The sequence below is a fragment of the Balaenoptera borealis genome (genome assembly GCF_965194805.1).
Source record: "Balaenoptera borealis genome assembly, chromosome: 13".
Taxonomy (NCBI): domain Eukaryota; kingdom Metazoa; phylum Chordata; class Mammalia; order Artiodactyla; family Balaenopteridae; genus Balaenoptera; species Balaenoptera borealis.
The window spans coordinates 12,364,383-12,379,647 of record NC_138870.1 but is presented as its reverse complement, the minus strand read 5'-3'; the positions used below and the strand labels follow the sequence as shown (position 1 = coordinate 12,379,647).

Below are 15,265 nucleotides of genomic sequence, written 5' to 3'. Positions count from 1 at the left end.
AACAAACTGGATAATCTAGAAGAAATGGATAAATTCCTAGAAATATGCAACCTACTAAGACTGAATCAAGAAGAAATTAACTTGAACAGACCTAAACAAGTACAGAGATTGAATCAGTAATCAAAAACATCCTAACAACCAAAAAAGTCAAGTACCAGATGGCTTCACTGGAGAATTTACCAGACATTTAAAGAAAATCAACAACAGCCCTTCTCAACTCTTCCAAAAAATTGAAGTGGAGGGAACACTCCCAAACTCAATTTATGAAGCCCGCATCATCCAGATACCAAAGCCAAAGACACCAAAATAAAAGAAAATTACAGGCTAATATCCCTGATAAACATATATACAAAAATTCTCAACAAAATGCTAGCATATAAAATTCATCAGCACATTAAAAAGAATTATACAACATGGCCAAGTAGGATTTATCCCTGGAATACAAGGATAGCTCAACATATGAAAAACAATCAATGTAATACTCCACATTAAAAGAATACAGGGAAAAAAACCCACATGATCGTCTCAATTGTTGCAGAAAAAGCATTTGACAAAATTCAACACCTTCTCATGATAAAAACACTCGACAAGTTAGGAAACCACCCAATATTAAAAAGACCATATGTCAAAAGCCCATAGCTAATATCAAACTCAATGGTGAATAACTGAAAGCTTTCCCTCTAAGATAAGGAAAAAGGTAAGTTTGCCCGCTCTCACCAATTTCTTCAACATGGCACTGGAAGGGCCTCACAAGAGCAATTAAGCAAGAAAAATAAATAAAAGGCAGCCAAATCGAAAGGAGTAGAAGTATCACTGTTCACAGATGACATCTTATATTTAGATAACCCTAAAGAGGCCACACACACTCGAAAAAGTCTGAACTAATAAATGAATTCAGCAATGCTACAAGATAGAAAATCAACACTAAAAATCACTTACATGTGGAATCTAAAAAATAAGACAAACTAGTGAATATAACAAAAAAGAAACAGACTCATAGATATAGAGAACAAACTAGTGGATACCAGTGAGGACAGGAAAGGGGAGAGGGGCAAGATAGGGATAGGAGATTAAAAGGCACAAACTATTATGTATAAAATAAATAAGCTACAAGGATATATTGTACAGCTCAGGGAATATAGCCAATATTTCATAACAACTATAAAGGGAGTATAACTTTTAAAAATTGTGAATCACTATGTTGTACACCTGAGATTTATATAATATTGTAAATCAACTATACCTCAACAACAAAAAAGAAATCCGATGTACGTCTATATACAAACAATGAGCAATCTGAGAAAGAAATTAAGACAATAATCCCATTACAATATCACTAGAAAGAATAAAATATTTAGGAGCAAACTTAACCAAGACAGTAAAAGACCTTTACACTGAAACCTACAAAACCTTGCTGAAAGAAATAAAAGACACAAATAAATGGAAAGACATATTCATGGGGATTGAAAGACTTAATATTGTTAAAATGTCCGTCCTGTCCAAAGCAGTCAAAAGTTTCAATGCAATCCCAACCAAAATCCCTGTCATTTTTTGCAGAAGTAGGAAAAAGCATTCTAAAATTCATATGGAATCTCAAGAAACCCTGAATTGCCAAAACCATCTGAAAAAAGAACAATGCTGAAGGCTTCATACCTGATTTTAAAAGCTACAGTAATCAAAACAGTTTGGTGCTGGAATATAGACAGACACATAGACCTGTGAAACAGAATAGAGATCCCAGAAATAAACTCTTATATATACATTCAAATGATGTTCTACAAGGGTGCCAAGGCTACACAATGGGGAAATGACAGTCTTTTAACAAATGGTGTGAAAACTGGATATGCAAATGCAAGAGAATGAAGTTAGACCATTAAACCATACACAAGAATTTATTCCAAATGGATTAAAGACCTAAATGTAAAACCTAAAACTATGAAATTCCTAAGAGAAAGCATAGGGGGAAGCTTCATGACAGTGGATTTGGCAACGATTTCTTGGATCATAGCAAAGGCAACAAAAGCATAAAAAGACAAAGGAGATTACATCCAACAAAATTTTCTGCACATGAAAGGAAACAATCAACAGAGTGAAAAGGAAACCTATGGAATGGGAGAAAATAACTACTGCAAATCATGTATCTGGTAAGGCGTTAATATCCAGAACATATAAAGAACTCCTACAACTTAACAACTAAAATACAAGTAACCAGATTTTAAAATGGCCAAAGGCCCTGAATAAACATTTCTCCAAAGAAAATATGCAAAATGACCAGCAGGCACATGAAAAGATGCTCAGCATCACTCGTCAGGGAAATGCAAATCAAAACCACAGTGAGATACAGCCTCACATCCATTAGGGTGGTCACTATCGCAGAACGGAAAAAAACAAGTGCTGGCAAGAATATACAGAAATTGGAACCCTTGTGTCCTGCTGATGGGAATGTAAAATGGTGTGGCTGCTAAAGAAAAGTCTGGAGGCTCCTCAAAAAAATAATCACAGAATTACCATATGACCCAGCAATTTCACTTCTGGGTATATATATCCAAGACTTCGATCTCAAAGAGGTCAAAGAGGTCACACCAATGTTCACTGCAGCATTATTCATAAGAGCCAGGAGTTGAAAGCAGCCCAAATATCCATCAATAAATAAATGGATAAAGAAAATGTGGTATATACATACAATGGAGTATTACTCAGCCTTAAAAAAAGGAAATCCTGTCACATGCTGTAACACAGATGAACCTTGAGGACATAATGTTTTGTGAAATAAGGTAATCACAAAACAACAAATACTGTATGACTGCACTTATGAGATATCTAGAGTAGTCAAAATCATGGAAACAAAGTAGAACAATAGTTTCCAGGGGTTAAAGGGGAGGGGAAATGGGAGTTGTTCTATAGTTCAGTTTCAGTTTTGCAAGATGAAAAATTTCTAGAGATCTGTTACACAACAATGTTAACACAGGTAACACTACTGAGTTGTAGAGTTAAAAATGGTAAATTTTATGTTAACTATTTCTATCATAATTAAAGTAAAAAGAATTTAAGATATTTTTTAATAAAAAAATTGAAATGTAGGATTTAGATTCAATCTAAAATTTGTTTGAGAATCAATTATAAGTCATTGATTTTCACAGATAAAGGATGAGAAATATCTTGATATTTATTTTACAGTAAAAAACTAGAAAGGATGAAAGTTAAAGGTATCAGTCATAGAGCAGTAAAATAGGTTAGATTATGCGTGTGGTCTTAATAGCAAACTGCCTATGAGGATTTTCTATTCTTTCAGAAATTAACAGGAAATGTTTTAAGACAAACCTGAATAGTGGGGTTCACTATTAACTGGTTAATATCAGAGGACCAAGGAACAAATCTAAATAGAAGAAAAGCATCTGAAGTGTCATTGTTTGTTTATTTTCGTAAGGGGGATAAAGTTCTAAACATTCTTTCTATATGTCTTATTTTTAAAACATAGCAAGACACAGATGTAAAAGTACAGTGGATACCATAATTAAAGAGAATTAAACATGAAAGAACAAATCTTTGAAATTTCTAGAAATCTCTCTCACAAGAAGAAAACATTAACAAGAATGAGTTAGAAAGATGTCCAAGTTTTGAAATTTAAAATTGGCCTTATTCACAAACTAAAGAAGGAAGGAACAAAATTTGAAAAACTGAATACTACACCTTAACATTTCCTTCAAGTGCCACACATACTAACTGTCCAAATTAACCTTTTCCAATCTTTAGGAATTACACAGTATTTGTCCTTGTTTCCATACCAGTTGTAGCCCTTCAAGACAAACTTTTCAGGGATTGTAATATTTTCATTTTTATTCCTTAAGGTCTCTGCCTATCTTCTTTAACTAAACAAACAAGAATTGGTAAGTAGTTTTGAGAACAAATTTGATATGCACAAACACTGGAAAAGTACACAGTGGGCAGCACTGCTTAGTTCAGACACAGGATGAAAGGAAAAAATGGAAATTCATATTGCACAAAACAATGGAAAAATTTCAAACCTCTATATTTCATTGATGCATAGCAAATAAAGGTTAAACAAAGATTTATACCAATTTTTTAATATAAGAAATAAAACAGCTTAGTTTTTATATTGTGACAAAAAAACAAAGCTGAGAAAGTGGAGTTTAAAATCAGAGAATTAATTACATCATCGAAGAGGACCATAATTTAAAAATCTTTGGCTGTGGCCAAACGAGGGTTTGATGAGACTAGCCTGTGTAAACAAAGATAAAAACTATCAGTTGTTCAAGAAAAGACAGAAATCAGAGCTTAAAAAGTTTAGTTAAAAGAATACAGAGATGCAGAACAGGTTAGTAGTTGCCAGGGTACAGGGAGTGAGGGTAGGGTTAAGGCAAGGTTGAAACTATAAAAGAACAGCATGAGGGAGTCCCTTTATGGTGAGGGAACAGTTCTGTATCTTGACGGTGGTGGCAGGTTATATAAATCTATACATGAGATCAAACTGCACAGAAATACACACACACACACAATTAATTCATGTAAAAACTGGTGGAAACTGGTAAGGTCTACAAAACTATTTAGTAGAATTGTACCAATTTCTTGGTTTTGATATTGTACTACAATTAAAGAAGATTTCACCATTGCGGGAAGCTGAGTGAAGGGTTCATAGGAGTCTACGCATTATTGTTACAACTTCCTGTGTATCTATCATTATTTCAAAATAGATTTTGTTTTAAAAAGTCAAGTAAAGAAGATATGAAAATGATTCAAGACAGAAAAATCCTACAGTGATAATGACTACTACTGAAATAATTACTATTGGCAATTACTATGTCCCAGGCAATGGAGATATCAAGACACAAAGAAATGTAACTTGCTCAAATGATAAAAAAAAAAAAAAAAAAAAGAGGAGGAAAAGAAAGAAATTCAACTAAAAACAATACTGCAATATACAAGTGCTATACTAAAAATACATATTACTGAATAACTAAGGAAACAACAAAAGCAAAAGTGTGACTACAGACTACAGTTTGTGTGCTATGCTATGACGCTTGGACTAAACTACATGGGGGAGAAAAGGAAGAGGAGAACCAGGCTACCTGAGGCAGTGTAATACTAAACCATTTTGGAGGAAATAATAGTTTAGACTAGGACACTGGCAAGTACAGGCATACCTTGTTTTATTGCACTTCGCAGATACTGCATTTTTTACAAATTGAAGGTTTGTGGCAACGTGCGTCAAGCAAGTCTATAGGTACCATTTTTCCAACAGTATTTCCTCACTTTGCATCTCTATGTCACATTTTTTGGTAATTCTTGCAATATTTCAATATTTTATATTATTATATTGTTATGGTGATCTGTGATCAGTGATCTTTGATGTTACTGTCATTGTTTTTTGTTTTGTATTTCTTAATTAAGGTATGTACATTGTTTTTTTAGACACAATGCCATTGCTCACTTAATAGACTATAGTGTAGCGTAAACATAACTTTTACTTTTTTTTTTAACAAAAAAATTTTTTACAAATTTGTGACCTGCTTTATTGCAATAATCGCTTTACTGCAGTGATCTGGAACTGAACCTGCAATATCTCCAAGGCATGCCTGTATGTAAAAAGAGAAACATGGTAAGGCAAATCCCCAAAACACAATTTTAAAGATGGATAGATAATACAATTTCAAGAATGCTTTATATAAATAGATTAATATGTACTGATGTATGAAAACAGTGAGGATTAGAAATGGTTAATAATTAGTTCTAGAGCAGCAGCTCTGGAAACAACATGCAGGAAGTGCACAGTATGAAAGCAAATTTCAGACCTGTAATAAAGAAAGAGTTTCCTCCTAAATCAGCACTTCTTAATATTACCACTTAAGGCTAAATATTAATTATGCAAGAATAGAAATTCTTACTTCTTGTCTTTTCTTAAGATCTTCTTTGGCTGCTCCAAAGCGTTTGGTTAACCTGGCTATCTTGGCCTAAAAAGAGCAAAAACGAGACGGAAATCAAATGGCATTATAGTATTAAAAAGGAACCCATGCATACATAACAAGAAACCCACAGGTAATAGGATCCTCAGAAGACAGCTAACAGCAAAGAAAATAAGGCAAGTTGACTGTAAAGCATATATCTGAAAAATACAGAAAATCATAACAAAAACGTAAACACTCTTAATTTTATAAGATTGGCTTTTTCCCTCCTTGAACTGTGGATGTTTGCTCACAAACCAGTATATTTCTGAACATGTGTGCTTGCGTTTGTTATTTTTTAACACAGTTGTAACCACACTTAATTTTCTCACTGAGAAGTGTACAGTAAGCATATCTATAAATCCCTTACTGATAGTACATATGAGTATATGTATAATATATTGAATCATTAGTTATACAGTCTCTCCTACTGGATGTGTTCAATTGTTTCTTAACTAACTGCTGCAGTCAAATAACATGCAATTAATAATTTTGTTCTTTCAGATTACTTACTTAAGCTACATTCACAGAGGTGGAATTCCTGAGACAGAGTATATTTTTAAGGCTCCTATCTAAATGCTTTTCAGACAGGCTTTGTTAATTTACACTTTCAATAGCAATGTATATAAATGTTCACATGATATTACTCTTTGAAGTATTTAATTTCATATTGTGTTAACCTTTAATAAACTGACAAAAATGTTACCTTCTTAGTGTTAACATTTAATAAACTGACAAAAATGTTACCTTCTTAAGTGTTAACATTTGTCAGTGAGATTATTTTATTAATCATTTGTACTGCTTATTAAACACTGCCTGATCACATATTTTGCCCACATACATATTCATAAAAATTTAATACCAGAGGCAGAAAGGAAAAAAATAGAAAAATTACCCCATCACCACATGAATATTTTCTTTGTATTTATTTCCTTTAAGTCTTTTACTAAGGCATTGCTATGATACTCAATTGTTTTTCTTGTTGCTGCTGCTGTCATTTTATGATAAATATATTTTTAAGAATTTTAAACTTCTGAGTGCGTTCATGAGGCCTGCCTAAGGAAGTGCTCTTCCAGATAATTTCAATTAGCCAATACAATCATATCATAAAAAGAAAATATTATTTACTTTTAAAACCTTCTTTCCCAATATAGTCACTTCTACAAGAGACCCCAAAACTTAAAAGTATTCAAGTCCACCGATATGGGTTAGGCAATCAATTACCTATGACTCCCAAGGTGAAGATTTTCCTCAGGACTGAATTATTTATGCATATTATTAACATCCAAGGACATGTACAGCACAATTTTTAGAATTCTTAATATGGATTTACCTTCCTGTAACTAAAATATTTCAAGTAATTTTTTCAAGAAAGGTATATGAGAAAGTGTTTTCTGTACTCCAACTTATACAAGAATGTCTTTCATTTTTTCTTTTGGCAGGCTATCTGGTAGGTATTCTATAAATTGCATAATATGTATAGTATTATTATTTGCCCTTAAAAATGAAAGCAAATTTAAAACATTATTTTGTATATGTTATATATGGGGAAAGGTCTAGAAGAATAAACACCGAAGCTAACGGTGGTTACCTCTCGAGGCTATGATTGGCAGACAGTGTAAAGAGAGCTTCAATTTCATGTCATATACATCTATAGTATTCAAATATTTCTTAAAAAATTTTTTTATCACTTCAAAATTTAAACTACTGGCAGAGGAAAAAAATAACAAAATTTAGACACAGACATGTTTTCTTCTGCCATTTAATATTATAAAAAAGAAATCAAAGAGCAGACTTTTTGTGTTGTTTTAATCCAGGGAAACTACAATTTTTTAATTATAATGCAAAATATCTATCATAATATGTCTAAGATTGGGTCTCTTTTTCTGGCAAGTATTCTGTGAGATCTTTTAAAAACTCTATAAACAAGTCATTTTTTTAGTGAAGGAAGGTAATATTCTATTACTATATCTTTGATTACTACTACTATTTCATTTGCTCTTGGTTTCTTAGGCACATCTATCATTTCTTGTATAACGGCACAATGGTACCTGTTTAAATAAAAGTTGCATAAATTGTTGGGATTCAGACACACTGGGGCCTTGTTTAGCAAACTATGCAAACCAAGAATTTCTTTGTTATGTACCAAGGAATATCTCAGGAAATAATTCTGTGTGGAAAAAAAAAAGTAATTGTACATCGTTTGCCTAATAACAAATATTAGCACTCAAAAAAGCTAGTGAATAAACAGACACATGGTATTCATTATTGAAAACTGTCTCTTAGATTAGGCAGCCACAGATTTACTCGTTGAGGGAGGCGAGTGGGAGGAGAGACTGAAAGAAAAAACTGAAAAAGCTATTTTCAGTTAAAACTACTTAAAATGGCATTTTATAAATCACAACCAATGGAACATTGGATTCCAGAGTGTGTTGACAGTTTTTCCATAAATAATCCAGTTGAAATTTTGAGTATCCTGAATTTGCATAGTGATTTGAGAGGCATCAAGTCTTCCTATCCAGGAACATGGTATATCACTGTTGACTCATGTTTTCTTTTTCTGTCCATTTTCTTCATAATGGTCTTGAAATTTTGTTTTTCGGTTTATTCTTAAGTATTTTCTTATTTTTAAATGTCTACCATATGTGAAACCTTTTTCTCATTACAATTTCCCACTGGTTGTTGCTGATGTACAGCAAGGCTACTAGAATATGTTTTCTTTTTATCAGTTAGTTGCTAAGCATTACAGTTTATCATTTACCATTATTACTCCTCATTCCTTTTTCCTGTTTTTATTTTATTGCCCTGTCACCAAAGTTCTAAATAGCAGCACAGATAAGGCATTCTTGTCCTATTCTTAACTCTAATGGAAATATTTCCAAAGATCCACTATTAAATATGATATTTATAACAGGTTTCTGATAATCTTTATGAGATTTAAGGTACTTCCCTCCTATTTTTTCCAACAGCTGGTCAGTTTTAGCAAATCCTCCTTGTTTGGTATCTACTGAGATGATCACACAATTTACATCCTTCTTCTGTTAGTACAGTGAAATATAATGGTTAATATTGAACCAGCCTTACATTCATGAGAGAAACCAATGCTGGAAAATAAAACTGGCCTATATTTGTTCTTTTCTTATGCCACAGAATTCCACAGTTGGGTGTGCTTCATGAAATGAGGCCTCATCTTTTCCTATACTCTGGAAGTGTTTATATGAGAAGTGAATTACCTGTTCCTCAAATGTTTGTCAGAATTTTCTGGCAAGGTTTTTGGGGCCTAATGATTTCTTCAGAAACAGATCTTTCACTACAAGTGACTACAATTTTAACAGAGTTTCTCATAATTTTCAGCTTTCTACTTTCTTCTTAGATAAAATGGACTTCATAGGTATAAGGTCATATATAATAATGTTCTCTTACTTAAAGAATCTTCTCTAGATCTTTATTTCTTGCCTTTTTGAATCCTTATACAGTTTATTTGTACTTACTCTTATTTGTAGATCAAAAATGTATCTACTTTTAAGGCTTTTCAATAAGCTTTTGTCTGTATTGCTCAATCTTCAAAAAGGGTCAGCTTTTTTGTTATTTCTATTCACTCCTTCCTCCTTCTCTGGGTTTTAGTTTGTTATTGCTATTTTTCCCTGGCAAAGGAGATGCACATATAATGCTTTTTTATTTTTGTTTGTTAGTAATAAATTAAAGTTATAAATTTCCCTTTGAATACTGCATCAGCTTTAACTTACAAGTTTTAATATGTAATGTATTATTATAGTTCTGACCTAAAGAGTTGAGAATGGGACTTCCCTGTTGGTGCAGTGGTTGAGAATCTGCCTGCCAATGCAGGGGACACAGGTTCGAGCCCTGGTCCGGGAAGATCCCACATGCCACGGAGCAACTAAGCCAGTGCGCCACAACTACTGAGCCTGTGCTCTAGAGCCCGTGAGCCACAACCACTGAGCCCACGTGCCACAACTACTGAAGCCCGCGTGCCTAGAGCCCGTGCTCCACAACAAGAGAAGCCACCGCGTGAGAAGCTCACGCACCGCAACGAAGAGTAGCCCCCGCTCGCCACAACTAGAGAAAGCCCGCACACAGCAACAAAGACCCAATGCAGCTATTAATTAATTAATTAATTAATTTAAAAAAAAAAAGAGTTGAGAATGTCCATTTTAAAATTCCTCTTTGTAATCATCTGGAAGTATGTTTTCGGGGAAGGTGCCATCTGGGAGAGGAGAAAAGCTAAATATCTGTCAATAATTTCTAATTTTATTGCGACGGTGGTTAGCATTTTAAGACGTTCTTAGAAATCACTACATGTCTAATGTGACAATGAATTAAAGATATATAAACCTAAAAATTATATATTTTCCTACTTAAAAAATAATAAAATTCATGGAAATAACTGTTTGGATTTACCTTACAATTTGACATCTCTGAAAAACTGAAAATACATAAAACTTTTTCAAGATTCAGAAAGCAACAATCCCTAAACTAACACAGAAAATAATTATATAATGAATTCTCCATATATTCCAACGTTGACAATTTTTTCAGCTCTTATAAGATATGTTTAGTACACAGAAAATAAGCTAATAATTACAAATAGGCTTTATGGACAAAAGTCATAACACACAGTGAACTATTATTTAAAACTTAAAAATGACTTTAGGGCTTCACCGGTGGTGCAGTGGTTGGGAGTCTGCCTGCCAATGCAGGGGACACGGGTTCGAGCCCTGGTCTGGGAGGATCCCACATGCCGCGGAGCAACTGGGCCCGTGAGCCACAACTGCTGAGCCTGCGTGTCTGGAGCCTGTGCTCCACAACGGGAGAGGCCACGGTGGTGAGAGGCCCGCGCACCGCGATGAAGAGTGGCCCCCGCTTGCCGCAACTGGAGAAAGCCCTCTCACAGAAACGAAGACCCAACACAGCCATAAATTAATTAATTAATTAATTAATTTTTTTAAAAAATGACTTTAATCGAGAACTAGCCCATTGAAAAACTACATAAGAATGACAACTAATTTGAAAATCCATAAAAATCTAACTTCCTTTATCTATAGAGAAATTTATACATTAAAAATTATAGCAGAATAGAGACCTTCATGAGCGTTCCTTCTAGAGGTAAAGTCCACATTACTCAATTCTATCCTCTTACCACAGTTTTTAATGTATGGTAAATTTTTATACTTATGGCAAAGGATCACAAGTCCTTTAAAAGTCTATTTTTTTGTAACTGCAGTGTTAAAAAAAAGAAGAAGCCACTAATACTAAAATTAATAATATTAAATTATGTATTCCTTAAAGCAAAATACCTACTAAGCCACTGGTGATTAATTATTTGCTTTCAATTGTGTTTTGACTTTGAATATTATAAAACTCATACTGGATTCTGCCAAAGGAAGTCAGGTATAATAAACGAATATATATGCATATCAGGAAGATGTACTCATCTACTGCTATGATATGAGATACAGAAGTACTATATACACACTGCAATATTTTCAAATAGTTTATTGTCAGCTCTACCTAAAAAATAGTAAATTATTTAACAAAATACATAATTATTTGCTGAAGCATATGATAAAGTAGGCTTTAAGTTGAAGAACTTGAAAACAATAATTATAAAATACTGAAAGAGTTAAGTGACATCACCAAAAATGCCTGAGTGAGGAACTTCAGGGTTGTCTCTTCCCAAAAGCAACTAATTAGCTTGCAAGCATTGTTAGAATCAACTTTTGGAATCTACTCAAAAACTTACAATAGCTAAGGGAAGACTTAGGGAATAATAAAGCTGCACTTTGCAGTATGACAGCAGTGGGGTCTTTTAAAATTGTCCTTTATGATTCCCCACACCCAGATCAGCAGCAGCTATAAGGATGACAGCTGGGATACCTGGAGTAAGTTATGAGTGCCACAGGAAGCAATATGCACCTTATTTTCTCTAGTAACTCCCTCAAGAACCAGCACAAAGGCTGGCCTTTGATTCACCCAAGTCTGAGTAATTCCCAAGGCTGGGGCAGCATTCCAGACAGATTTTCCCAAAAAGATTTAAAGGTGCTGGTATTGGCACAGCAGCTTGAGGCACAGAACAATTTGGACAAAGAATATAAAGAAAAGCCTGGGATGGAAAAGAGCAGAAAAAAGACACACAGCAAAAGGGGGCTTTAAAAGCTCTCACCCATGTCAGGAAATTGAGAAGAATATCTGAATGTCCAGGGCAGAATGCATGCTCAGAAATGGGCTGAAAAGACCCTAAGCTTTCACTTCTGACTGGCTTTCAGGAAGGGAAGGATAAGGCAATTCTGATAAAGCAGGTTGTAAATGGCCTAGATTAAGTGTGGAAGGAGTGCCCCAACACAGCCAATCTGCGAAGACTTGGAAGAGTAATTTTTTTCCTTCTTTAGGCTCCAGGCATTTAAGGTAACTGTCAAAACACAAGCTGACCACTAAGCTAATAAAACATAGACTTTAGTGGTCACACACAATAATGAATACATACTTTCCAAAAATAGTTGAGAAAACTCACTAAGCAAGCAAACAACAAACCACAGCAAGCAGCAACAACAAACCCTGGACAGGAGGGGAAAACCTGATTTTCTGAATTGCCACATTATAATATTCAAAATATCCAGTTTTCAACAATAACAACAAAAAAAATTAGGTGGTATACAAAGAAATAAGTATGGTTTATTCACAGAAAAAAAAAGAATTAGCAGAAATATAGCTCAGGCATAGGACTTACTAGACAAAGACTTTAAACAGATGGTTTTAAATCTATTCAAAGAGCTAAAGGACACAACAGAAAAAGAACTTTAAAAAAAAAAAAAAGGAAAATAATGTCTCACCAAATAGAGAATATCAATAAAGAGACAGACATTATATAAAGAAAACAAATATAAATTCTGGAGCTGAAAGTACAATAACTGAAATTAAGAAATTCACCAGAGAGGTTCAACAGATTTGAGCAGGACAGGGCTGTAAAGGAACAGTTTTGTATAATATTGAAGATAAGTAGGTATTAATTCAAGATGTTAAGTATAATCCCCAGAGTAATCACTAAGGAAAAAGCTAAAAAACTTACAGAAAGAGAAAGACAAAGAGAATCAAAATGGTTCACTAGAAAAAAAATCAATCACAGACAAAGGCAGTAATGTAGGAATTAAGGGGAAAAAAAGGTGGAAGACAAATAAAATGGCAGGAGTAAGTCTTTCCTTATCAGTAACTAATTTAAATGTAAACAGACAAAAACTCTCCAATTAAAAGGCAGAGACTGGCAAAGTGGGTAATAAATCATGACCCAACTCTATGCTGTCTACAAGATTTCATCAAAATTTGAAACTTTTGTGCATTAAAGGACATTATCAAAAAAGGAAAGTGAAAAGAAAACTTACAGAGTGGGTAAGAATATCAATAGTTATAAATCGTGTATTTCTAAGTGTTCAGTATCCAAAATATGTAAGAACTCTTACAGCTCAACAACAGAAAGGCAAAACAAACAAAACAAAAAGAACTTGAATAACTATTTCTCTAAAGAAGATATGCACATGTTCGACAAACACAGGAAAAGATGTTCAACATCATTAGCCATTAGGAAAATGCAAACCAAAACCACAATAAAATACCACTTCACACACATTAGGATGTTATAATAATAATTTTAAAAATACACAAACAGTAACAAGTGTTGGCAAGGATGTGGAGAAATGGAACCCTCACATTGCTGGTGGGGAGTAAAATATAAAATGGAGTAGCTGATCTGGGAAACAGTTGAATGCTCTTCAATAAATTAAACAAAGAATTACCATATGACCCACAATTCCATTCCTAGGTATATGCCCAAAAGATTTCAAAACAGGTATTCAAACAAATACTTGTATATGAATGTTCATAGCAGCATTATTTACAATATCCAAAAGGTGGAAACAACCCAAATGCCCATCAAATGTTCATCAGCCAAATGCCCATCAAATGTTCATCAGCCAAAGAATACATAAACAAAATGTGTGTGTGTGTGTGTGTGTGTATACACACAAGTAAACATCTTGAATTAATTCCTACTTATTTTCAATAGTACAGAAATATAAATATTACTTAGCTATGAAAAGGAATGTAGTATTGATACATGCTACAACATATATGAACCTTAAAAACATTATGCTAAGAAAAACAGGCCAGACACCAAAAGTCACATATTGTATAATTCTGTTCATATGAAATATGCAGCACAGGTAACTCAGTAGAGACAGAGAGCAGATTCATGCTTCCCGAGGGCTAGGGGGAGGGGGAAATGAGAAGTGACTGTTTAATGGGTACAAGGTTTTCTTCTGGATTGATGAAAATGTTTTGGAACCAGACAGAGATGATGATCATACAACAGTGTGTATGTACTAAATGCCACTGAAGTGTAAATTTTAAAATGATTGTTATCTGAATTTTACTTCCATAAACAAAGAAAGAGATGGGAACTAAATTGGGCCGAGTAAAATTTAAATAAATGGCATGGTAAGGGCAGATCATAAATGAATGGGAGAAGCAATATGAAGTCAGAGGCCTGAAATAAAAATACTATGAACATTAATACTCTGTAGGACAGTGAAGCAACTGGTGGGTATTAGGAAAAGTGGATCAAAATCTAGGAGATCCGAATTACAAACTGAAGAATGAATACAGGTTTAAACTGGTACACAGTTGAGCAAACTGGACTATACAGAAGAGAATGAACAAGCAGTATTTTAGAAAGATGAGTACAATGCTTGAGAAGGACCAGCAAAGACTTAAAAAGCAGTACCAAAGTGGTCATGTAAAAGGTTGTTACTATAATCAAGAAATTGGGTAATGATGGCCTTGCAGATAGAAGAAGCAAAAGATAGACTTTTATAAGAAACAAAAAAAGTTGTAATTTGGCAACCCACTGTGCATATGTGAAGTGATACAGAGAAATCAGTTTCCAAGAACTAAAAAATTGTGAATAACAGGAACAACGGGAAGATATTCCTTGAAGATTTTTCTAAGAATTCAAGAATTGTGAGTAAGAGGAACAATGTGAAGGGGGACATATTTGTGGAGAAGATGATTGGTTTGATGTTGGAAAGATTCAGATTCTGAGGTTACAAAGAAATATCCAAGCGCAAAGGTTTATTAAATGTTAGATGCACACTTGCACCTTAAGTAAGACTATTAAGAGTCAAGATCTCAGGTTCTAGAAACACAAAACCATAGATGCAGCCATGGGAGTGATAACAAACAACGAATGAAATTACTTTCTTAAATCTTCAGATATTTTCAAGTTCTCATTCAAAATT

The 15,265-nt window shown here is 33.7% G+C and overlaps 1 protein-coding gene across 5 annotated transcripts in view; it reads right to left on the bottom strand.

The window, feature by feature from the left end:
• The window catches only part of ATF7IP (activating transcription factor 7 interacting protein), a 117,926-nt gene that overhangs the window by 33,454 nt on the left and 69,207 nt on the right, over positions 1-15,265 (bottom strand). For all 5 annotated transcript variants that reach the window (XM_082352574.1, XM_082352577.1, XM_082352573.1 and 2 more), the window contains one exon: positions 5,904-5,969. In XM_082352574.1, coding sequence (XP_082208700.1) covers positions 5,904-5,969 — 66 coding nt within the window. The remainder of the gene's footprint in view (positions 1-5,903; positions 5,970-15,265) is intronic.